The sequence below is a fragment of the Ranitomeya variabilis genome, chromosome 6 (assembly GCF_051348905.1).
Source record: "Ranitomeya variabilis isolate aRanVar5 chromosome 6, aRanVar5.hap1, whole genome shotgun sequence".
NCBI lineage: Eukaryota > Metazoa > Chordata > Amphibia > Anura > Dendrobatidae > Ranitomeya > Ranitomeya variabilis.
Window position 1 is genome coordinate 320,931,450 of NC_135237.1, and position 27,347 is coordinate 320,958,796.

At 41.1% G+C, this 27,347-nt stretch overlaps 1 protein-coding gene across 1 annotated transcript in view; it reads left to right on the forward strand.

Moving 5' to 3' along the window:
- The window catches only part of LOC143782380 (serpin B8-like), a 42,731-nt gene extending 37,280 nt beyond the window's left edge, over positions 1 to 5,451 (forward strand). The window contains exon 7 of the mRNA XM_077269765.1: positions 5,042 to 5,451. Coding sequence (XP_077125880.1) covers positions 5,042 to 5,440 — 399 coding nt within the window. The 3' untranslated portion in view covers positions 5,441 to 5,451. The remainder of the gene's footprint in view (positions 1 to 5,041) is intronic.
- The last annotated feature ends 21,896 nt before the right edge of the window (positions 5,452 to 27,347 follow it).

Sequence of the window (27,347 nt, forward strand, 5' to 3'; positions counted from 1 at the left end):
CGGACGGTATCGCTCAACACTACTAATCACTAATACCTCACTTGGAACAGCGTAAAAAATAAATAAAACCAATTCTTCACATGCTGTGGCACAGCTCACATTTATCCCGTGCTCTATGCTGAGCCGCTTGCACCTGGATTTCCGTGTAAATCTCTGAAATACGTGATTCAAACGGAACCTCTTGTAGAAGATTCCCTATAATGAGGCAGAGGGAGGCACTGTGGATGCCGTCTGATTTGTGATCCGGCGGTGTCCGTCTTTTTAGGATTGCATAAAAGTGCTGTCGGCCACAGTTTTGTGCACGTCTGAAAAGAACACCGATGAACAGAGGCCAGATGGAGTCCACAGTAACTCTGCTGCCTCATTATAGCAAATGGATCCCTCAGGGTTTCATCTGACTCACGTCACTCAGAGATTTAAATGGAAACCCCAAAGTAAGTGGTCAGCATAGAGTGCCAGATAAATGTGATCCCAAACGTTATGTAAAATGTTCCCAATAAAAGCTTCAACTCAATCCACAAAAAGCAAGCCCCACTCAGGTCTTTCATCTGTAAATGGAAATATGGGGAACTTCCACATTACTGGTAGCATAAAGGCTCTGGAAAAAGCGAAATGGCTCCTCACCCGCCAAAAGAAATTCAGCAACTTCGGAGCTCCCAAATTCAAATGCCACCTTCCCTTCTGATCCCCAGTGTTTACCTAAACCACATATATCCATATATCATCTCATCCACATTTGGCATTTCTGAACCAATGAGAGCCTGCCTAACTTAGGGGTGTATGTCTCTAGAAGCACAGGCTGGGCTGGGCATAACATACTGGTAACTACAACATACTGGTCCCTACAGCAGTACTCGTCACTACAACGGCAGTTTAAATTTTCACTCGGCAATATTCATGGCTGCTTGTTTCTGGAAGAAACCCATGGAGTCAAAATCGTCACTACACCTGTAGATAAATTCCCCAAAGGGTATAGTTTCCAGAATGGGGTCACTTGAGGGGGGTTTCCGCTCTTCTAGCAATTAGAGGCTCTGTATATGGAGTCCGCAAACTGTTCAAGGAAAATCTGCGCTCCAGGAAGGAAATAGCACTCTGTTCCTTCTGAGTCTCTCCATATAACTAAGTAGTACTGTACAGTCACATATGGGGTATTGCCATGTCCAGTAGAAATTGTGGGAAAATTTTGGTGCCATGTTTCCCACTTCTTGTGTTGAAATGTAAAATCTGGGGTTAAAATACAATTTTGGTGGTAAAAATGTAGTTATTTTTTCTTCACTTGCCCAATGGTATAAAATTCTGTGACACACCCGTGATGTCAGTATGATCGCTGCACCAATAGATAAATTCATTGAGAGGTGTAGTTTGTAAAATGGGGTCACATATGGGGAGTTTTGCTGTTCTGGCACATCTGGTCAAATTTTAACCCTTATCACTTCCTAACAAGAAAAATGTTGTTCTAAAATTGTGCTAATGTAAAGTAGACATGTGGCAAATGTTACATATTAACTATTTTGTGTGACGTGCCTCTATGATTTAAGGGCATGAAAATTCAAAGTTGGAAAATTGCAAAATTTACAAAATTTTAGCCAAATTTCAAGAGAAACAATTGCAGAATCAGTGGAATCCATTGAAGTATTCCAGAGTTTCTGTTAATTATTCTAATTTACTGAGATAATGACTTTTGGGTTTTCATTGGCTGTAAGCCATAATCATTACCATTAACAGAAATAAACACTTAAATAGATCACTTCTGTTTGTAATGACTCTATATAATATACAGTTCCTTGCAAAAGTATTCGGCTCCCTGGAACTTTTCAACCTTTTCCCACATATCATGCTTCAAATATATAGATACCAAATGTAAATTTTTGGTGAAGAATCAACAACAAGTGGAAGACAATTGTGAAGATGAACGAAATGTATTGGTTATTTTAAATTTTTGTGGAAAATCAAAAACTGAAAAGTGGGGCGTGCAATATTATTCGGCCCCTTTAACTTAATACTTTGCTGCGCCACCTTTTGCTGCGATTACAGCTGCAAGTTGCTTGGGGTATGTCTCTATTTGTTTTGTACATCGAACGACTGAAATTCTTGCCCATTCTTCGTTGACAAACAGCTCAAGTTCAGTGATGTTTGATGGAGATCATTTGTGAACAGCAGTTTTCAGCTCTTTCCACAGATTCTCGATTGGATTGAGGTCTGGACTTTGACTTGGCCATTCTAACACCAGGATACGTTTATTTGTGAACCATTCCATTGTAGACTTTTCTCTATGTTTGGGATCATTGTCTTGTTGGAAGACAAATCTCTGTCCCAGTCTCAGGTCTTTTGCAAACTCCAACAGGTTTTCTCCAAGAATAGTCCTGTATTTGGCTCCATCCATCTTCCCATCAATTTTAAACATCTTCCCTGTCCCTGCTGAAGAAAAGCAGGCTCAAACCATGATGCTGCCACCACCATGCTTGACAGTGGGGATGGTGTGTTAAGGGTGATGAGCTGTGTTGCCTTTACGCCAAACATATAGTTTTGGCATTGTTGCCAAAAAGTTCGATTTTGGTTTCATCTGACCAAATCATCTTCTTCCACATGTTTGGTGTGCCTCCCAGGTGGCTTGTTGCAAACTTTAAACAACACCTTTTATGGATATCTTTGAGAAATGGCCTTCTTGTTGCCACTCTTCCATAAAGGACAGAGTTGTGCAGTGTATGACAAATTGTTGTCCTATGGACAGACTGTCCCACCTCAGCTGCATATCTCTGCAGTTCATCCAGAGTGATCATGGGCCCCTTGGCTGCATCTCTGATCAGTCTCCTCCTTGTTTGAGATGAAAGTTTAGAGGGACGGCTGGGTCTTGGTAGATTTGCAGTGGTATGATACTCCTTCCATTTCAATATGATTGCTTGCACAGTGCTCCTTGGGATGTTTAAAGTTTTGGAAATCATTTTGTATCCAAATCTGGCTTTAAACTTCTCCACAACAGTATCACGGACCTGCCTGTTGTGTTCCTTGGTCTTCATGATGCTCTCTGTGCTTCAAACAGAACCCTGAGACTATCACAGAGCAGGTGCATTTATGCAGAGACTTGATGAAACACAGGTGGATTATATTTATCATCATTAGGCATTTAGGACAACATTGGATCATTCAGAGATCCACAATGAGCTTCTTGAGAGAGTTTGCTGCACTGAAAGTAAAGGGGCCGAATAATATTGTACGCCCCACTTTTCAGTTTTTGATTTTCCACAAAAATTTAAAATAACCAATACATTTTGTTCAACTTCACAATTTACATTTGGTATCTTTATGTTTGAAGCATGATATGTGGGAAAAGGTTGACAAGTTCCAGGGAGCCGAATACTTTCACAAGGCACTGTATAAGTTTCACTTTTTGTATTGAAGAACTGAAATAAATTAACTTTTTGATGATATTCTAATTTTGTGAGAAGCACCTGTACCATAGAACTTCCCAGAGGGTGTGTGCTTTTTTTCCTCGGATGCTGGACAATCAAAAAATATCAGTGCCCAAAGAATTCTATTGAAGGGAAAATTTGCACCTTTAATGCCAGGTGCGCAACTTTGCAAAAGAAGAAAAAGGATACATCTGGATGTATATATACAGTCCTAGAATAACAGAGTGACAGGCGTTGTGTCCATGTCATCCGAAGAAGGGGTCAGATGTAATAAGTAGTTGAGCTACCATTGTATTGTGGCTCAGATCCCAAGAGTTAAAGGGAAAACACTCTTACTGTAGGGCCATCACCACCACTGCAAAATGATCATGGATTGCTAGTTTGGTTGCTATGGCAACTGAAAATCTTTAAAAAGTGCCCTGATTCTACAATGCTAAAAAGCCTATTAAATAAGCTAGGATAATGCCCTGTAGCACATAAGTAATGCAGTGTATTTTACATACAGTACACTGTGCATTTTATATACAATAAGTTGTCTTCATCCTAAATTAATACCAATAAAAATTACGGTACATTGTTGGGAAAAAAATAATCTTCTTTTTTAAAGAAATTAAACGTTAAGGCCATATTCACATATTCAGTATTTGGTGAGTATTGGTTAGTATTAGTTAGTATTGGTCAGTATTGGTTAGTATTTGTATGGCAAAATCAGGAGTAGAACAATCGGAAAAGTATAATAAAAACATGTGCACTACTTCTGCCTTTTTTACCCACTCCTGGTTTTGATATACTGATGTAAAATATTGACCAAATACTGAAAGTGCAAACAAGGCATTAGTGTTCTCAGAATGTGACAGCCCCCAAAAAATCATTTTCTTTAAAAAGAGATTTTTCTTTAATATGAGATTTTCATTGGAAAAGTAGAAAAATAATATATATATATATCAGTATAATTGAATCCTTCAATACTATAAAACTGTCATTCATCACACACAGTGATATCCGTACAAAAACAGTATCTGAATTGCTGTTTTTGTTTATCCCACCTACTAAAAACATGTAATAAAAACTGATCAAAAGTGTCTATGTACCACAAATATTATCAGTAAAACTGCTTATTCCACGTCCCAAAAAGTGGAATACAAAGTGATCAAAAAGTCACGTTTCAACAAATGATACAAATCAAAACTACATATTGACTTGTAACAACTGAGCCCTCATATAGCTCCTTAAATATATGTACAAATTATGAGTCTTAGAATATAGCAACAGAGAAACTAATTGTTTTTCTCAAATTATATATATTGTACAGAAGTAATAAAATATAAATAAAACTAACAAATTTGATGTCACTGTAATGGGTGAGCTTTGGTGATCTCATCCTGCAGAAAAAAAGCTTTTGTTATTAACAAATGTGAAGAGTCAGGGTGCACCATCCATGGGCACTTTGCCCCAGGTACCCTGTGCCCTTTACTTAGGGTAGCATGAGCAGAGAATCCGAGAGTGGGAGTTAGATCTGAAAAATGTTTGTGCTCAATTAATTCATATGTGCCACATTATGTCTCCAATGTGAGTTTGCTTGAGAAAAGATTTAGCCTTGTAGATAATTTTACCATGTATTTTTGATTCAGGTAAAAGCAATGTCTGCGGAAGAAGTAAACAAATTGATGGACAATTCGGAAATGAAGATGATGAATGTCTTAGTACATCTGCCAAAGTTCAGAATAGAGAAAAGCTTCTCCATGAAAAGTATTCTTTCATCTCTCGGAATTTCGGATGCGTTCAGTCAGACCAAAGCAGATTTCTCAGGAATGACAAAGCAGAGCGATATGTTTGTGTCTGAGGTGTATCACCAAACAGTCTTAGAGCTCAATGAAAAAGGAACTGAGGCTGCCAGTAGTACGGCATCTGTCATGTCTGTTCGCAGCTTTCCTGGTGAACAGGTAAAGTGTGATCGTCCCTTCTACTTTTTCATAAAACACATGAAGTCTAACTGTATAATACTATGTGGAATACTAAATGAGCCCTAACAAAAAGAAATGTATTTTTGATGTAATCACTTGTAAATTTTGAGCAGCTCATATGTAATGTATATGTAAAGTATAATTTATTCAGAGATATTTTCTACTTCTGTACTGGAATAAAATGCTATCACAATTTAGTGTTCAGATCTTTTTTTATTTAATCTAAGTAAGGATAGAATGTAAGTTTACCATTAGTATATGTACTTAATAGCATACGCAATACTGCCAACAGGGCATTACTGTCCTAACTGGCTTATGGGGTCCGATGAGCAGAGGGGGGCTCCGCTGTTCTACTCACCGGGCTCCAGTTTCAGGATTCTGGGGGACAGAATGGAGACTACATTGGGGCAGAATGGAGACTACAAGGGGCAGAATGGAAAGACATGGGGCAGAATGGATACTACATAGGGGCAGAATGGAGACTATATGTGGGCACAATAGAGACTATATAGGGGCAGAAAAAGACTAAATGGAGCAGAATGGAGTCACATGGGGGCAGGATGGAGTCCCATAGGGGCAGGATGGGATAGCATATGTGGGAAGGATGGAGACTACATGGGGGCAGAATGGAGACTACATGGGGGCATATTGGAGAGACATGGGGCAGGATGGAGAGACATGGGGCATGATGGAGAGACATGGGGGCAAGATGAAGTCACATTGTGGTAGGATGGAGTTACATGGTGGCAGGATGGGAGAACAAATGGGGGAAGGATGGAGACATATTGGACTAGGAATGGGAGAACACAAGGGGCCAGGAATGGGACACCGCAAGGGGCTAGGAGGCTAGGAATGGAACACTATGAGGGGTGTAACACCTATACTGTAGAACTCAGGAGTCTCTTTGCATGGAGCAAGACAATACAGAACACAGTTTGTAGGTGAAAAAGTCTATATTGAAAACACACGGTGCTTCAAACAAGTGTAGAGAAAACTCAAGTCCATAACACTTAAACAACTTAACAAGTCTGTAGGAAATCTCAGAGAGAAATGCAATCGGCTGACAGTCTGTGAAGCACAGTCTATATTTGAGAACGCTGGAAACAAATAAGTCCGTGTCTAGTCCATACACGGATAAGCAAGTCCAAACAAGGTGCTATATTATCCAGGAAGGCCTGGGTAGAAGTCTTAGATTAACCCCTTCACCCCCGCAGATTTTTCAGTTTTTTCATTTTCGTTTTTCACTCCCCTCCTTCCCAGAGCCATAACTTTTTTATTTTTCCATCAATATGGCCATGTGAGGGCTTATTTTTTGCGGGACGAGATGTAATTTTGAACAATACCATTGGTTTTACCATGCCGTGTAACAGAAAACAGGAAAAAAATTCCAAGTGCGATGAAATTGCAAAAAAAGTGCAATCTCACACTTGTTTTTTGTATGGATTTTTTGCTAGATTCACTAATTGCTAAAACTGACCTGCCATTATGATTCTCCAGGTCATTATGAGTTCATAGACACCAAACATGTCTAGGTTCTCTTTTATCTAAGTGGTAAAAAAAAATGCCAAAGTTTGCTAAAAAAAAAATAAAATTGTGCCATTTTCCGATACCCGCAGCGTCTCCAATTTTCGTGATCTGGGGTCAGGTGAGGGCTTATTTTTTGCGTGTCGTGCTGGCGTTTTTAATGATAGCATTTTGGTGCAGATATGTTCTTTTGATCGCCCGTTATTGCATTTTAATGCAATGTTGCGGCGACCAAAAAAACTTAATTTTGGCGTTTTGATTTTTTTCTCGCTACGCCATTTAACAATCAGGTTAATCCTTTATTTTTATTGATAGATCATGTGAATCTGAACGCGGCGATACCAAATATGTGTAGGTTTGATTTTTTTTTATTGTATTATTTTGATTGGGGCGAAAAGGGGGTGATTTGAACTTTTATATATTTTTTATTTTTTTATATTTTTAAACACTTTTTTTTTTTTATTTTGGCATGCTTCAATAGCCTGCATAGGAGGCTAGAAGCATGCACTACACAAACGCCTCTGCTACATAGAGATGAAGCACAGATCACCTCTATGTAGCAAAAATGCAGGGTTGCTTTGAACGCCGACCACAGGGTGGCGCTCAAAGCAATCGGCCATCAACAACCATAGAGGTCTCAAGGAGACCTCTGGTTGTTATGGCAATGCACCGATGACCCCCGATCATGTGACGGGGGTCAGCGGTGTGAGCACTTCCGGCCGCATGGCCAGGAGCGCTAGTTAAATGCCGCTGTCAGCATTTGGCGGCGGCATTTAACTACCGTATTTTCTGGTGCATAAGACGACTGGGCGTATAAGACGACCCCCAACTTTTCCATATAAAATATGGAATTTGGGATATGCCCGCTGTATAAGACGGGGGTCATCTTATACGCCCAGTCATCTTATACAGCGTGTGGTTCGAAAGAACACAATTGTGGAAAAATAAAGGGTCACCACCATAATAATTATTTACCCAAATAGGGTATATTCATATAAATTTAAACTGGGACCAAAGAAATAGGACCATAGTGGACCAACTGCCATATACTAGAACAAAACAGCAGAGAACAAAAGCAGCAAACAGTCCAATTTATATCAATATACAAAAATCTTTATTGAACATAAAACCAGGGAGAAACATGACAGAGGGAAACAATCCCCGTGCAACCATCAGCAAGTACCTATAGGGACAAGGGGCAGGTGACTATAGCATGTAAATAGCCATTTACTAACCAGCATAAATATAACAAAGCAAATAAAGAGATGCCTCAGACTACCTGGTGTATATATACAACTTGGACCTGAGGCCCAGAAAGATCACAAAGGAGCCTGGCACATAGAAAGTATATAGTATACATACCGGTTAGTATGGAAATATAGCAAATTGGACTGGTACCTCACCCCCGTCCACCCCGACGCGCGTTTCGGCGGGTGCCTTTCTCAAGGGGTATAGCGGTAAAGTGCTGGGTTTGATATATATATAAGGAGAGGGGCACACAATAATCAGTGAACTAACCAATACCATCGGACTGCCTCCTAAGTCCACTCATAATGCACCTGACGCCGCACAACAGAGAACACATGGGGCCCCATGTGCTTCCGAAATGACGGCGCCATGGCGCCGAAGGCAGAGAAAGCAGTTCCGGAGTCTAATGCGGGTGAATGCTGTATGCGCTTGCGCACATCGCGACAGTCTGCCATCTTGGTCAAGGCCATAGAAAAGTACATACGCTATGCAGCCATATTATTGTTATATATGTATGGTACCCTTACGTGTTTGCACGCTATATAGCCATGTCCACCCTTCCTACATTCTCCTACAATGCAGAGGAAACCGCTAACATCCTCGCTCGATCACAATTGTCCAGTAAGTTCCTAACAATCCCGCCACGTGAAATTCGCGGGCGTGATTTGGAACGTGAACTCAGATCCCAAACTAACCTTGAACTACATTGTGCTACCCTATCAGAATATATAAGAGTACAAAGAATCCCAAGAGGATTACGGGTTCCTCTGCACCCTACACTATTTAAAGATTCACCTGACTTCTGCACGAGATTTGAGCACATCTTAAATAAGTGTTCCCTAGACTTAATTACCTTAACAGTGGAGTACCTCCAACGGGCTATTGCTAATAACACTGAGAAAATCAAGGCTATTGAATCACAGTTGTCTGCGACAGGTACACCGGAGGAGCTGTCTACTCTCAAGACTGAGATCCAGGACCGGATCACCAGACATAAAAGGGACATCGAAGTCAGGAAACGCAACAAGTTTGTGAGGGACGCAGAGGACTATAAGAACAATAAAGTCTACAGATGGCAGGACAACTCTCGTCGCACAAATACACGTCCGAACCAGCCTACGTACTCAGATCTCTCAACTTCGGGATCAGACCAAGAAGCTGGTCCATCCACCACTGTATCTACTCTTCCTTTTTTAGGACAATGCCGATACCCCACAAGAAGACGAGACGGGGACAGAGACACAAGGAGAAACCAGGACGCCTACAAAACCACTCGATCGAAGGTATGGACAACTTAGTCATTAATATTTCATCCCGAACTCTAAGTGTGGCGGAACATTCACTCCTACAAAAAGGACTCTCATTCTGTCCATCATATCGATGCCGCACCTTTGATCTAGACATGGATCTCCAGAGATTCTTCCGTCTGATCAGACTAAAGGCACATTTTTCCACCACTCCCCCAGCTACGGATTTGGTCCCCACTAGTAGCAAACCTAAACTACTATCCTCATCTAGTTTGGGTCTACGAAACAAGAGCCATTTTAGACCTCCGCACAGCTCCCATGCGGTTGAAACTTTTGTCAGTTTCATAAAAGACTCATTTACTTCCCTTAAAGAGGACATTGAGAGGGGTAACCTATTCTACCCCCCTAACTTAACCATTGAGAAGAGACATTCTCTTACGAATCTCCAGAGGGATAGATCCATCATAATGAAACCAGCTGACAAGGGTGGGGCACTAGTTATCATGGACAAGACCAAATACCTAGCCGAAATCATACGACAACTGAGTGACAACTCTGTGTACCAGCCATTAGACAGGGATCCCTCATTAGAGATTCGCCATAAGATTGAGGCCATACTCCACAAATATACTGGTCTGGGCGTCTTGGACCAGAAGACATGTAGTTTTCTTCTGAACCCCGACCCTATCATACCTGTCTTTTATACCCTGCCGAAGGTTCACAAGAATCTAGAAAATCCCCCAGGGAGACCCATAGTGGCCTCCACCGATTCCATTTTATCTCCCATAGCGAGATATATTGAGCGAATACTTACACCACTCATACAGAAATCTAAATTATTTTTATTAGACACGGGCTCCTTACACCTCATCGGTGAAATCAACACTGTCCCAAGTGATGCCCTTTTGGTAACCCTTGATGTAAGGGACCTGTACACCTCCATACCCCATGAGGAGGGCATCCTCTCGGTACGCCATCTACTTGAAGGTACAGATAGGGATACAGACCAGATATCACTGTGTATCGACCTCCTCAGGATTATACTCACATCTAATTTCTTTCTATTCCAAGACACATTTTACCTGCAGAAACGGGGGACCGCGATGGGGTTGCACGCAGCACCCCCGTACGCAAATGCGTACATGGTCCAATTTGAGGAGAACACTATTTACCTTAATTCCCTGTTCAGGGACAATGTCATCGTGTGGAAAAGGTACATAGATGATGTTTTCTGTGTGTGGCGGGGGTCGGAGGAAACCCTCCACGCATTCCTATCATTCTTAAATACCTCTTGGCCTGGCATTACCTTCACCATAAATTATGATTTATGGAGCATGAATTTCCTAGACACCCTTGTAGTAAAAGACCAGAGCGGTCGACTGAGTACGGATCTCTACTCTAAAAGTACAGACCGCAATAGTCTCCTACACTTTCAGAGTCTCCATCCCCCATCAACCAAAAGATCTATACCCAAGGCCCAATATCAAAGGGTACAACGCATTGTGTCCAATACTGACATCAGGGAAAAACGCACAGAAGAGATGACTCAGAAATTTAAAGCTAGAGGCTATCCCTCATCCCTTCTTGAGGAATCCAGAACCACCACCAACAGACCCAGGGCTGATACTACCTCACGCATCCCATTTGTACACGCATTTCATCCTTTCATGTACAAACTACATAGGGCCATACGTAGCAATTGGTCCATCCTCTCTAATGCTTATCCTAATGTTCAGGAGTTTCAAAATCCTTTCCTCCCATGTTTTAAAAGAGCCCCCAGTCTGCGGGATAACTTGGTCAAAGCCGATATTGGCACTAACTCTATCACAAAGCAAAGTTTCCTGGGTACACCTAGGGATGGTACTTTCCCCTGCTTGCATTGCGTCCAATGCAATAATGTTCAAAGAGGCAACGTAGTCAGACACCCATACTCTGGAAAAGAGTTTAAAATTCATGGATATTTTACGTGCGATTCCACATATGTCGTATATGTGATAAAGTGCCCTTGCGGCCTACTATATGTGGGGGAGACGTCACAACCGATTAAGAACCGGGTGTCTAAACATAAATCTACCATTCGTTGCAATAATCTCCTATTACCATTACCTCACCATTTCCACGCATTAAAACACAATATCGCACAACTGAGGTTTCAGGTCCTAGAGCAAGTCCCCAAACAACGCAGGGGGGGCAATAGAACGCTCATGCTTAAGAGACGCGAGGCTTACTGGATCCATATGTTGGATACGTTGTCACCCAAAGGACTAAATAGAGAGTATGAGCTGTCCGCGTTTGTATGATGACACTGTTGATTACTCTATGTACTGATGATGTGTAACACCATGAATGACATGTATTTGTATACTGATTGTGATCTTTGTCTTTTAGAATCGTCTATATTAACGGCTGGCACATCATGAAATACCACCTGATCAAGCACCACTCTCTGTGCCACCACTCACCACGGATAAGTGACCTTATATTGACGGCACTCTTATCACGGATAATTCTTCTTTTCTATAGTTCACTAATGTATACCACCAGGTACTGCACAGTACGCACACATTTTCTTTTCAACACCCCTCCCCTTTTCTATCTCCCTCCCACCTCCGACATACGTGAGCCACACCGTTAACATATATGAGTAAAGGAGATGTCCCTGCAGCCAACATTACATTTTATGACTGCCCGCAGACACAGCGCTTCGTTTCCAGACAGAGCCGCAATAGCGCCACTGTAGTAGTACATGTGCCCTTAGTTTACCACACACGGCCATGTACTTCCGCCCTTACCGCAGCGTCTGATGTCACTTCCGGTCTCGGCGCTCCGTCGCAGCTTAGTGGCTGCATGATAAAGAGCGTGGTCTCCTCATACACTTCAGACAAGCGGTGGATACCGCGTCTGAGAGGTGAATACGCGCGCCCGGGCGGCTCCCCTATCAGGTATGACATGTTACACCCGGGCATACTATGTGTTAGTGACTGACAACACACTGACCATCTCCTCTATTTTTGCACTCTCTTTTAGCCCCTGCTAATATATATATCCAGGCGGCTTACCCCCCAGGTATGACCTTCTAGGTTCTGGCACATTATATGCAAATAGCACTGTATGCACTCACGAGTATTGGTGCATTCTCCTCCAGTGCCTCTAACAGTACTGTCTAAACTCTGGGACTATTATACCTATAACGTACACAAGGTAAATACCTTATAAGAGGGTTACCCTATTATAACAACTCGATATAACAAAGAATGGGTATTCATGTATACCTCTCCCTCCCCTGCTATTATTATTTCACAGCTCTAAACGCATCCTGCCTCATATATTGAATCACCTCTACCACCTTTAAAAGCAGTCATTGACAGCCTCACCTTTTCTTGGCCACAATACTAGAGGCCTTTGCTATATAATTATAATACTTTATCCTCTCTCTATGCTATATTAGGCATTGTGCATGATCTGCATTCTAAATAAGGACACGTTCGACACACTATAAGGCACAGCACGGTATGTGTATTTTCTCTATTAATCACATATTGCATCGAGCGAGAATGTATAAGCGTATATTTTCTGCAATATTATACCTATGATAACTGTACGAATTTGGCTTTTTGTTAAACTCTTGTGGAAAACTGTATATACTTTGGTTTATATGTCTTTTGTTTTGTACACTGTATTTTATGAATTTCCTTTTTTCAAATGTTGTAGTGACTGATGAAAGCTCGAAAAGAGCTGAAACGTTTCCAGTGCTACCTTAGTACCAATAAATCTATCAGATTTAAGTTGAGTGCGAAACTTTCTTATAATTTACTATACGGCTTGGGAACCTAGTCTCTGCACCAATACATAGCGGTGCACACGGTGTTTATTTTTATATTATTGTAGTCTGACATGCGCAGATCAAACCTGTGCCGCCATACAGAGGAAAACTGCAGCTACAAGAATAAAATAGCGGCAGCCATTTTTATGTAGTCCGACATGCGCAGTAGAGACTGCGCGGACATATTAATAAAGGCTACAGCGCAACTACTGGGGACAAACCGATGGTCAGCAGAATTTACAAACTTACAAGGTAAACAAGGAACACAGCAATAGCCCATTAATTAGCCATATATCAGCGCATCCTATTAATTAGTCAAGATATAACTGACTAATACTATACCAATACCGATCACCCTAACATACTCAGATTGGAATAGCCCACATAAACAATAAGCTAATATATAGATAAAAAGAAAAAAAGGACAGAAAATACATTAGAAGAATGAAAACATAAAAGGAATGGAGGAATGGAGGCAGACACTTGCAGCAGTGACAGCCAGGCTTCTCGGAGGGGTGAGTATATCCATATTTTTTATTTTTATTCTTTATTTTTTACATGACTATGGATCCCAGGGCCTGAAGGAGAGTTTCCTCTCCTTCAGACCCTGGGAACCATCCAGGATCGCTCCCTGCACACGCCGTACCCGGCGTATAAGACGACCCCCGACTTTTGGGACAATTTTTAGGGGTTAAAAAGTCGTCTTGTACAAAACAGCTGACATGTCACGGCTTTGAGGTGGGCTCACTGCCGGAGCCCACCTCAAAGCGGGGGATCTGCCAGCTGACATGCTATTCCGTCAGCTGACAGAAAGGGGTTAAGCAGAGCAGTCCAGAGCTTTGCAGCTAATTAAATGAGGCAGAACCAGAGCAGCAACAAGCTTACGTGTTTAGCAATTGCAGGTGTAGGTCAGTGGCATAGAAGAAGCAACACAAGCAGTCAGGAGCAGGAGGTACCGTGGCACAGATGAATGCAGCAGGATCTCAGACAGCAAGGAGCAAAATTTGCAGGAGCAGCCAGAAATCCAGGAAGCCACCAGGCGCAAGACACACCAGCAGAATACTCTAGCACAGACTAGAGTATGGGGTGGAGTTATAAGGCAGGAAGACAAGGGGCACATGAAACAAAATATGCCATCTTGGAAAAGGGCAGGCATGCCCCAAAGGTAACCAAAAACATTCAGTCCTGACAAGGGGCCAGGAAAAAAGATTCCACAAGGGGTAAGGAAAGACACTACAAGGGGCCAGGAATGAGACACCACAAGGAGCCAGGAATGAGACATGAGAAACCCAGAATGGAATACATATGGGAGCAGAATGTGGGACATTATTACTGCAGGGGCTAATTAAGGGATTTTATTACTGCTGTGATGTATTTTATTTTTGATGGATAGGTGTCCACAAGAAGATGGAGGCGCCAGGAGATTCAAGAGGTACTCAACGGAATTGGTTTTCACTTCACATGTGTGCCCTGTCAGGTTTAATAAGTGGGATTTCTTGCCTTATAAATGGGGTTGGGACCATCAGTCGTGTTGAGCAGAAGTCTGGTGGATACACAGCTGATAGTCCTACTGAATAGACTGTTAGAATTTGTATTATGGCAAGAAAAAAGCAGCTAAATAAAGAAAACCGAGTGGCCATCATTACTTTAAGAAATGAAGGTCAGTCAGTCCGAAAAATTGGGAAAACTTTGAAAGTGTCCCCAAGTGCAGTTGCAAAAACCATCAAGCGCTACAAAGAAACTGTCTCACATGAAGACCGCCCCAGGAAAGGAAGACCGAAAGTCACCTCTGCTTCTGAGGATAAGTTTATCCGAGTCACCAGCCTCAGAAATCAAAGGTTAACAGCAGCTCAGATTAGAGACCAGGTCAATGCCACACAGAGTTTTGGCAGCAGACACATCTCTACAACAACTGTTGAGAGGAGACTTTGTGCAGCAGGCCTTCATGGTAAAATAGCTGCTAGGAAACCACTGTTAAGGACAGGCAACAAGCAGAAGAGACTTGTTTGGGCCAAATAATACAAGGAATGGACATTAGATCAGTGGAAATCTGTGCTTTGGTCTGATGAGTCCAAATTTGAGATTTTTGGTTACAACCACTGAGTCTTTGTGCAACGCAGAAAAGGTGAACGGATGGACTTTACCTGCCTGGTTACCACCGTGAAGCATGGAGGAGGTGTGATGCTGTGGGGGTGCTTTGCTGGTGACACTGTTGGGGATTTATTCATAATTGAAGGCATACTGAACCAGCATGGCTACCACAGCATCTTGCAGCGGCATGCTATTTCATCCAGTTTGCATCTGGTTGGACCATCATTTATTTTTCAACAGGACTATGACCCCAAACACACCTCCAGGCTGAGTAAGGGCTATTTGATCAAGAAGGAGAGTGAAGGGGTGCTACGCCAGATGACCTGGCCTCCACAGTCACCAGACCTGAACCCAATCGATATGGTTTGGGGTGAGCTGGACCAGAGAGTGAAGGCAAAGGGGCCAACAAGTGCTAAGCATCTCTGGGAACTCCTTCAAGATTGTTGGAAGACCATTTCCGGTGACTACCTCTTGAAGCTCATCAAGAGAATGCCAAGAGTGTGCAAAGCAGTCATCAAAGCAAAAGGTGGCTACTTTGAAGAACCTAGAATATAAGACATATTTTCAGTTGTTTCACACTATTTTGGTAAGTATATAATTCCACATGTGTTAATTCATAGTTTTGATGCCTTCAGTGTGAATTTACAATTTTCATAGTCTTGAAAACACAGAAAAATCTTTAAATGAGAAGGTGTGTCCAAACTTTTGGTCTGTACTGTACTCGGAGACCACCCGAGCGTGCTCGGGAAAACCCAAGCAACGAGTATACTCGCTCATCACTAGTAGCCTGGTGTATGGCCCACTCTATTAGCAGAAAGAATTTAGATTCTGGAATGTGGACTCCAGGCTGGACCACACTATTAGCACAAATCATTTAGATTCTGCAATGTGGCCTGGTATATGGCCCAGACTGTTAGCAGAAAGGATTTAGATTCTGAAATGTGGCCTGGTCTCTTGCTCACACTTTTTGCAAAAACAATTTAGATGCTGGAAGGTTGATATCACACAGGATCCTATCTATCTGAACTATCTGAATACTTGTAGCATCAGCAAGAGCAGCCTCTCTGCTTTGTTACACTGACAAAATTATGAAAAAGCAACAAGTCCACTATTTATAAAGAGAGATGTGACTTCAGCAGCCAATGACAGAAGCCCTTGTATCTGGACGTTGTGGATGGTTTCTGCTAGGGTTGAGCGAAACGGGTTGTTCATTTTCATAAGTCGCCGACTTTTGGCAAAGTCGGCGTCTCATGAAACCCGACCCGATCCCTGTGCGGGGTCGGCCATGCGGTACGCGATCATGGCGCGAAAGTCGCGTTTCGTATGACGCGATTAGCGCCATTTTTTCAGCCAATGAATGAGCGTGGGCAGAGTGATGACATAGGTGTTAGGGGAGTGAACGCCTATCGTCATGTTATCGCTTGTGCGCAGTAGGGATTTGGAATGTGCAATACGAAATTTTCTGTGCTGGGACGGAGGAGGAGGAGGAGGAGGAGGAGGAAAAAAATTCCTTCATTGGGTTTCGTGTTTCGACCGAAACCCGACTTTTAACGGTGGTCGGCCGATTTCACTCGACTCGACTTTTAAGACAGTCGGGTTTCACAAAACCCGACTCGACCCTAAAAAACTAAAGGTCGCTCAACCCTAGTTTCTGCTCCCTGATTGTGTGGCAGAAAGTCCACACATTAAGTTTTTTAAAATAAATAAATAGAATCCACTGCTACTCTGACCTTTCCTCACCCCGTCCCCTCAAACACGTCCCCCTAGATCATGCTACAGCAAAGGCCAAGCTAAAGCATTAGTGAAAATTCAATGATTTACCAAGCTTTGGACGAATTTTGCCAACAATAAGGAAAAATGCACGGGAGTCCGTACACAAATCCGAATGTATGACGTTCATGCCCACTTTGAAATTGCAAATGTTTTCCGAACAAGTTCGCTCATCTGTACTAGTGATCTTTGTATTACCTGTACACTGACACTATATACAGAGCTACTATGTATAATGTCACTGGTGATCCCTGTATTACCTGTACAGTGACACAATACACAGAGTTTCTGGGTATAATGTCACTGGTGATAACTGTATTACCTGTACATTGACACTATACATTGTATACTATGTACAGAGCTACTGTGTCTAATGGCTCTTATGGCAATACTAGTATTGTGTTTTTTTTTATTAATGATCAGTATTGTAGCATTCGGTCACTATGTGGTGGTAATATGTGACCTGGTCATGGTGTAACAGTATTTGTCCTTTGTATGTGGTATTATTTGGTTACCATGTGGTAGCAATATGTGGTCCGGCCATAGTGTGGTAATATTTGTCCCTTGTATGTAGTATTACTCAGTCACTGTGTGGCATTAATATGTGGTCAGATCATGGTGTGGCAATATTTCTCCCTTGTACATGGTATTATTCAATCACTATGTGGTGATCATATGTAGTCCAGCCATGGGGTGATGGAATTTGTCACTTGTATGTGGTATTATACAGTCACTATGTGGTGATAATATGTGGACCGGCCATGATGTGATGGTATTTGTCCCCTTGTATGTGAAATATTATTGTTCATTTAATTCCCTTAAAGAATTCCTCTTTAATTCTCTTAAATAAAAATAAAGAGAAATATACCTAAAAAAGTATTGGATATTTTAAGAAATGTTTAATCAGTTAGAGTAGAGTAAGACCCATCCAAAAGAGTTTACCTTGTTGTGCGGCAGCTTTAAAAAATCTTTAGTCCAAAACAAAAGCTAATAGCTGTGTATGTAATCTGGTGTTCAATGGGAACCCTTAATGTGTGATTATTGAGGACGTGGTGCAGAAGTGGAGTTTTTCCAAGAGTGGGTGGTGGGACTGTGGAAAGTTCAAGGTATGGAGGCAGAGCTTGGGTAGAGCCTGGGTAAAATCTCAAAGGGACCCGAAAATGTTGCCAGTATGAGGCCCTGAAATTCCTGATGGCAGCCCTGACTATACCTCAGAAACAGATATGTTATCAGAATATGATGCCTTAAGTCAGATCAGCAGATTAGCGTCATAGATTCACACTCCGATTATTCGAAACTCTTAGCTATAATTCCGCTGTATTTTTTTATTCTGGATAACTGGATATTCATGGATAACTATGGGCTGTACATTTTACTACATGGATGACTATGGGCTGTACATTACATTACATGGATGACTATGGGCTGTGCATTATACTACATGGATGACTGTGGGCTGAGCATTATATAAGGAGGTGCATTAAACTATATGGAGGAATATGGGCTGTGCATTAAACTATATGAAGGACTATAGGCTGTGCATTATGTTATATGAAAGATATGGGCTGTGAATTATATTAATATGGAGGACTATTGGCTGCGTATTATATATGGAGATGCACTATGCTATATGGAGAACTATGGCAAGTGCATTATATTATATTGAGGACTATGACAAGTGTATTATTTTATATGGAGGACAATTGGCTGTGCATTATATATGGATGACTATGGGCTATGCATTATACTGTATATGTAAGACTATGGGCTGCGCGTTATATTACATGGAGATCTATGGGCTGTGCATTATACTATATAGAGGACCATGGGCTGTGCCTTATACAATATGCGTGGTATTGTAGAGTTTACAATAGATATCACCAAGTAATGCAAGAGGTAAGTGAAATATTTGGCATTGTACTATACCTATATTTTTTTACCATATCTGTGCATCATGAATCGAGGTATGTGTTAAAGGGGCCTACTGAGATTCTTTCATCCGGTGTCCACGAAAACCTGGTTCTGGCCCTGGTGACATCTGTGTTATACAAACAGCATCTGCTTCTAAGAGTATTGATTGGAACTAGCTTCAGTTTCTGACTCTATAGTCCATCTCTCCACCCCCACATACACGCACTCATGCAGTTTGCCAATGAGTTGATATGGCAGTCAGGTATTGAAATATATGGCAAGAGCAGATCAAATAATCACTGATTCAAGTTCCCTAGGGAAACTTAAAAAATGATATATATGTTATATATATACAGTGGGGCAAAAAAGTATTTAGTCAGTCAGCAATAGTGCAAGTTCCACCACTTAAAAAGATGAGAGGCGTCTGTAATTTACATCATAGGTAGACCTCAACTATGGGAGACAAACTGAGAAAAAAAAATACAGAAAATCACATTGTCTGTTTTTTTATCATTTTATTTGCATATTATGGTGGAAAATAAGTATTTGGTCAGAAACAAACAATCAAGATTTCTGGCTCTCACAGACCTGTAACTTCTTCTTTAAGAGTCTCCTCTTTCCTCCACTCATTACCTATAGTAATGGCACCTGTTTAAACTTGTTATCAGTATAAAAAGACACCTGTGCACACCCTCAAACAGTCTGACTCCAAACTCCACTATGGTGAAGACCAAAGAGCTGTCAAAGGACACCAGAAACAAAATTGTAGCCCTGCACCAGGCTGGGAAGACTGAATCTGCAATAGCCAACCAGCTTGGAGTGAAGAAATCAACAGTGGGAGCAATAATTAGAAAATGGAAGACATTCAAGACCACTGATAATCTCCCTCGATCTGGGGCTCCACGCAAAATCCCACCCCGTGGGGTCAGAATGATCACAAGAACGGTGAGCAAAAATCCCAGAACCACGCAGGGGGACCTAGTGAATGAACTGCAGAGAGCTGGGACCAATGTAACAAGGCCTACCATAAGTAACACACTACGCCACCATGGACTCAGATCCTGCAGTGCCAGACGTGTCCCACTGCTTAAGCCAGTACATGTCAGGGCCCGTCTGAAGTTTGCTAGAGAGCATTTGGATGATCCAGAGGAGTTTTGGGAGAATGTCCTATGGTCTGATGAAACCAAACTGGAACTGTTTGGTAGAAACACAACTTGTCGTGTTTGGAGGAAAAAGAATACTGAGTTGCATCCATCAAACACCATACCTACTGTAAAGCATGGTGGTGGAAACATCATGCTTTGGGGCTGTTTCTCTGCAAAGGGGCCAGGACGACTGATCCGGGTACATGAAAGAATGAATGGGGCCATGTATCGTGAGATTTTGAGTGCAAACCTCCTTCCATCAGCAAGGGCATTGAAGATGAAACATGGCTGGGTCTTTCAACATGACAATGATCCAAAGCACACCGCCAGGGCAACGAAGGAGTGGCTTTGTAAGAAGCATTTCAAGGTCCTGGAGTGGCCTAGCCAGTCTCCAGATCTCAACCCTATAGAAAACCTTTGGAGGGAGTTGAAAGTCTGTGTTGCGTGTTGCCAAGCGAAAAGCCAAAAACATCACTGCTCTAGAGGAGATCTGCATGGAGGAATGGGCCAACATACCAACAACAGTGTGTGGCAACCTTGTGAAGACTTACAGAAAACGTTTGACCTCTGTCATTGCCAACAAAGGATATATTACAAAGTATTGAGATGAAATTTTGTTTCTGACCAAATACTTATTTTCCACCATAATATGCAAATAAAATGATAAAAAAACAGACAATGTGATTTTCTGTATTTTTTTTTCTCAGTTTGTCTCCCATAGTTGAGGTCTACCTATGATGTAAATTACAGACGCCTCTCATCTTTTTAAGTGGTGGAACTTGCACTATTGCTGACTGACTAAATACTTTTTTGCCCCACTGTATATATAGTGAGAGAGACAGAAAAAATAAGTATTTGATACACTTCCGATTTTGTAAGTTTTCCCACCTACAAAAATGGAGAGGTCTGTAATGTCTATCATAAATACACTTCAACCATGAAACACAGAATCTAAAAATAAAACACAGAAAATCACAATGTATGATTTTAAAATAATTAAATTACATTTTATTGTATGAAATAAGTATTTGATCACCTACCAAGCAGCAAGAATTCGGGCTCACAGACCTTTTGTTTTTTCTTTAAGAAACCCTCATACTCTGCAATCATTACCTGTATCAATTGCACCTCTTTGATCATACCTTACCTGTCCACACACTCAATCAATCACATTCCAACCTCTCCACAATGGTTAAGACCAAAGAGCTGTCTAAGGACACCAGGAATAAAATTGTAGACATACACAAGGCTGGGATGGGCTACAGGACAATAGGCAAGCAGCTTGATGAGAAGGCAAGAACTATTGGCATAATTATTAGAAAGTAGAAGAAACACAAGATGACTGTCAATCTTCATCGGTCTGGGGCTCCATGCAAGATCTCACCTCGTGGGGTACGGAAGATTCTGAGAAAGCTCAGGAATAGTGTTGAGCGATACCGTCCGATACTTGAAAGTATCGGTATCGGATAGTATCGGCCGATACCCGAAAAGTATCGGATATCGCCGATACTGATACCCGATACCAATACAAGTCAATGGGACACCAAGTATCGGAAGGTATCCTGATGGTTCCCAGGGTCTGAAGGAGAGGAAACTCTCCTTCAGGCCCTGGGATCCATATTACTGTGTAAAATAAAGAATTAAAATAAAAAATATTGATATACTCACCTCTCCAGAGGCCCCTGGACATCACCGCTGGTAACCGGCAGCCTTCTTTGCTTAAAATGAGTGCGTTTAGGGCCTTCCATGACGTCACGGCTTCTGATTGGTCGCGTGGCGGTCACATGAGCGGCACGCGACCAATCAGAAGCCGTGACGTCATGGAAGGCCCTAAACGCGCTCATTTTAAGCAAAGAAGGCTGCCGGTTACCAGTGGTGATGTCCAGGGGGCTCCGGAGAGGTGAGTATATCAATATTTTTTATTTTAATTCTTTATTTTACACAGTAATATGGATCCGATACCGATTCCCGATACCACAAAAGTATCGGATCTCGGTATCGGAATTCCGATACCGCAAGTATCGGCCGATACCCGATACTTGCGGTATCGGAATGCTCAACACTACTCAGGAATCAACCTAAAACTACATGGGAAGACCTTGTTAATGACCTGAAGGGACCACAGTCTTAAACATTACCCTTAGTAACACACTAGGCCGCTATGGATAAAAATCCTGCAGTGCATGTCCAGGCCCGTTTGAAGTTCACCAGTGACCATCTGGATGATTTAGAGGAGACATTGGAGAAGGTCATGTGGTCAAATGAGATCAAAATAGAAATTTTTGATATCAACTTCACTCGCCGTGTTTGAAGGAAGAAGAAGGATAAGTACAACCCCAAGAACACAGTCCCAAACTTGAAGGTACGAGAAACATTATACTTTAGGGGGCTTTTCTGCAAAAGGGACCACATGACTACACTGTATTGAAGGGAGGATGGATATAGTAATATATCCTGAGATTTTGGTAAACAACCTCCTTCCCTCAGTAAAAGCATTGAAGATGGATCATGGCTGGGTCTTCCAGCATGACATTGACCCGAAACACACAGCCTGAGCGACTAAGGAGTGGTTCTGTAAGAAGCATTTCAAGGTCCTGGAGTGGCCTAGCCAGTCTCCAGACATGAACCAATAGAAATTCTTTGGATGGAACTGAATGTCAATGTTGTCCAGCCCTGAAACCTGAAAGATGTAGAGAAGATCCCTATGGAGGAGTGGGTCAAAGTCTCTGCTGTAATGTGTGCAAACTTGGTCAAGAATTACAGGAAACATCTGACCTCTGTAATTGCAAACAAAGTTTCTGTACCAAATATTACGTTCTGTTTTTCTATTGTATAAAATACTCATTTCATGAAGTAACATGCAAATTTAATATATAAATATATAAATCCAATGGGGTGAATACTTTCACCAGTCACTGTAAAACTACAGCTTGCCATGTTAAAAAAAATCTAAGGCATAACATGAAGCTTCTAAGATCACCTGAACAATTGTTTGTCTACATATTGTAATTTGTGTCACTATTATTTCAGTATTTCTAGTATTGTAATCCTGAAAATGGCTTCCTTAGTTCTTCATTATATACAGCTCTGGCAAAAATTAAGAGACCACCACATTAAAACCCTGTCATGGGCAGCCCAATCTCCATACCTGTACCCCATAGAAAACCTCTGGAATGTAATCAAGAGGATGATGGATAGTCACAAGCCATCAAACAAAGAAGAACTGTTTACATTTTTTGCACCAGAAGCAGTGTGAAAGACTGGAGGAAAGCATGCTAAGATGCATGAAAGCTGTGATTAAAAATCATGGTTATTCCACAAAATATTGATTTCTGAACTCTTCCTGAGTTAAAACTTTAGTATTGTTGTTTCTAAATGATTATGAATTTTTTTTCTTTGCATTATTTGAGCTTTGAAAGCTCTGGATTGTTTTTTATTTTGAACATTTTTCTTTGTCAGAAAAAAAATACAAAATGTATTGCTTGGAAATTCAGAGACATGTTGTCAGAAGTTTCTAGAATAAAAAAACAATTTACATTTTACTCAGAAATATACCTATAAAGAGAAAAATTACATAAACTTAACATTTTGCAGTGGTCTCTTAATTTTTGCCAGAGCTGTATATTTATATGTGCTTTTTTAATGTAATTTATCACTCAAAGTTTAAAAACCTCTTGAAAATTTAATTTACGAATACATCAATCCACTTGAAAATGTCAAAGACAAAGCACTTTGCTAACATTTCTTGTTTTGCTACTGCTTTAAGATTTTATACTAATTTTAACAGTAATTGTGTGACTTTTTAACACCTTCCTAACATCTATTTAATGGCCTGTGTCAGCTGTAGCTCTGTACCTGGCAACTTTAATCCCTTAGGTAACAATGTCAATTGTATCCGCAACATTTTAGTAGGTAGAAGTAAGGGGGAGCCAACTGTCAACACATATATGCATTGGTGGCACAAAAATGAGGTGAGATTGGCTGGCATAGTATCTGGAGGACCTTCTGAAAGCTTCTATATTTCCATATTTGTTCTTCTAGAAGATTTGTCACAGGTCAGTAAAACTACAATGCAGTGCAATCCAAAAGTGTTGCAGTGTACATTGCAACCAATCAAGAAACCAATTGTTCATATCTTCTTTGGGCATGCAAAAATGAAATAAGAGATAATACAAAAATTTAAATCATGTATCACATTTTTCCTTAATGAAAACAGAAAAATCTAAAAAACTAGAATAGAGAATTGAATATAGCCCCCCCAAACCCTAAAAGCACTGGGTTTCTAGATTTTTCTTTGTCTTTACCGCCATCTTTTAACTTATATTTTTACTTTATACTATGGGTTTCAGAGAATCTTTAATCCAAAAGAAAGCCACCCGAAGAATGAGCATGTTACTTCTTTTAACTACTTTACGGTTTTGGAAACAGTTAATAGAAGTGACATAAGACAGAATATGTGCACAGCAATGTCATTCTAACATTGCTGTGCATTATGTTAATTTTATGTTTTAATTTTATGGAGCACTGTTGTGGCACTTTTCGTGGCGGATTCTGATCAGAATTCACCTCAAAAAATCTGTACATAGCCTTAGCGTATGTGCAAATGGAGCTTACGAGGAGTCTTTTTGAACAGGTCTGTTCCAAAAGACACATGAAAAAAATGGAAAAAACATGCTTGAATGACTCTTCTTATTAATTTCTCTTATAGTACAACTTGCTGTTGATAAGTTTAGTCCAAGTAGAATGTCCATTTTACAGGCAGATTACACTTAAAAAAAATTGTTCCATTTTGGAAGCATCTTTATTAGCATTCTTTAGTCATTTCATTGGCATTTTCTTAGCGTTTTTTTCAGTGTCTTTTGGCTTTACCTTCCAGGGAAACAAAGAGCTTGGAAAATCCAAATGGTGCAAAATTATTAATGAATTCAAATTGCAGAAATAATTTTTAGCCCCAAATTCATGTATCTCAGTAAAAAATAAAGATGGAAAAACCCAAATGTATCACCTGCTAGTGTAAGTTTAGTTTAACTCTTACATATAATTACAGGCACCCTCAAATTGAAACCAGATAGTTGTGTCTGTCGTAAGAAGAATTAGGTTTTTTTGCAGAAGTTCAATTTTCTGTGCATAAAACAAAACTGAGAAATTAAACTTTAAATCAGAGGTATCAAACATGCAGCACTTAGGCCACACATGGCCTGTGAAATCGTTTCTGATGGTCTGCAGCCAGGGATGGATTATAATGAGGGCATTCTGGGCTAGTGCCATGTCCTGAGGCTCTAGGGAGGCCCCATGGCCAAATTTCCCTCATTATAGTCTTTTTCACCATCATTGGCAGCCAGCATAATCAGGAAGGGAATATTCCTGCAAGTACTCTGTTGGCGAGAGCATTCTCAGATACCTACCCAACACTTGTTCTGTCACTCAGCCAGCGAGAGGATGCCACTGTTCTGGTTACGTCATTTAGCAGGTACACACTCAGAATAGAATAGAAGTGGCACCATAGGGGAACATCTGGCTAGGTAAGTAATTCACTTTTTAATAAAGGAGAGCAAGAAGAGCAATGTAAGTGGGGTTGGGGCGGTAGAAAAGACGTAGTTACAATGAACTAGTAGGGAGTGGGAGAAAAGATATTAAATTGAAATTAATTGTGGGGAGAGAGAGGACAGGGAATTGTAATGAATTGTGGGGTGGGAGAGAAGACATGAGATTTTAATGAATTGGGAGATAGGACATGGAATTGCAATGGATTTTGGGGTATACTACACAGATCATGAGCTTATAAGGAATTTGGGGGGAGAATGACAGTGGCTAATGAATTTATATTTTTATTGTCAGGGGGAAAAGTGCCTAATTATAGTTAAAGGGGTCACATTGCTGACTTACATTTTGAATGGTAGGTTGCACAGTGGCTAATTAAATATTAATAATAATGTGCATAAATAGATTCAGGGTCAGTGTGGATGACATTGTCTATGTGATAGTGAAAGTCACTATTTGGCCCCAGCCTAAATTTAACATTATGGCCTGCTCCATAATAGGATTATTATAAGTGACCCCGGGCTAAATTTAACTTTGAGACGTCTTCTCTAAATGCTATAGTGAAAACAACCAAATGCAGAAAACTAGTCTTTTCCTTTTTATAGATTGCCACTTAAAAATAGTATCTCTCAAGTAGCTCTCTAAATTAAACTTTGCTACTGTCAGAGGTATAACAGTAAAATTTGCAATTAAACCAATTAAAAAAAGGAGTAGCTAACAATTATTTAATTTTCACCATTTGATTGAGGACAATTGATTTAAAGTGTATGCACACAACGTTTTATTCATCCTTGTCCACTCCAAAACCCACCTGGAAGAGCACCAGGTTGAAAGTCTAGAGCTGCTGTCTTGGAGAAATTCTCTGTTAAGATTGTGTAAAAGTGTGTTTCTATACTCCAGCATTCGCGGGTCCCTTTTCAGGGCGGGAAGCATCTGGCAAAATTTGGTCTTATAATATGAATCTAACAGAGTGGCAACCCAGTAGTCTGCACTATTTTGAATCATAACTAGATGGGGATCATATTGCAGAAGCCACTCATTTGTCGGCCTCTTCCATGAGGTCCATGCTGAGTTGGTGGCTGAGTAACAATGATGCTTGTTTCCTTCATTCCTTCCCGCCAAACACAAACAACAGAGAGGTGGATGATTATCCACTTCATCTCCTGACAGTTGCTCGCCCATCACATCTTCTTCCTCCTTTGTTCCTCGGCTCTTGCATCTTCACTAACAGTTTGTCTGTTATCAGACCCCCTCGATCGCAGTAATCCACCCTCCATTGGCACCCACCTGTGTGATGACAACCTGGAACTTTGAGACAATGTTATCCCTTCCACATCCTCCTCTGCTTCCTCCTGTTCCTCTGGGACCATCACCTCCTCCTGTAGGCTATTTAAAGTCTGCTCCAGCTTATAGATGACTGGATTAGTGATGCTAATGACGGTGGTGTCAGCACTAACCATCTTAGTAGCCATTTTGAAACTGTGCAGAAGCGTTCAGAGGTCCTTAATATGTGCCCACTCTGTAAACGTAATATGCGCCACATCCTTACTGTGTTGGCCAAGGCTATACGACATGACATACTGCATCAGGGCTCATTACTGCTGTCACAGTCACTGCGTGAAATTCCACCGTGTCTGCACATCACCTATCAACCTGTTAACTGGCATGGACAA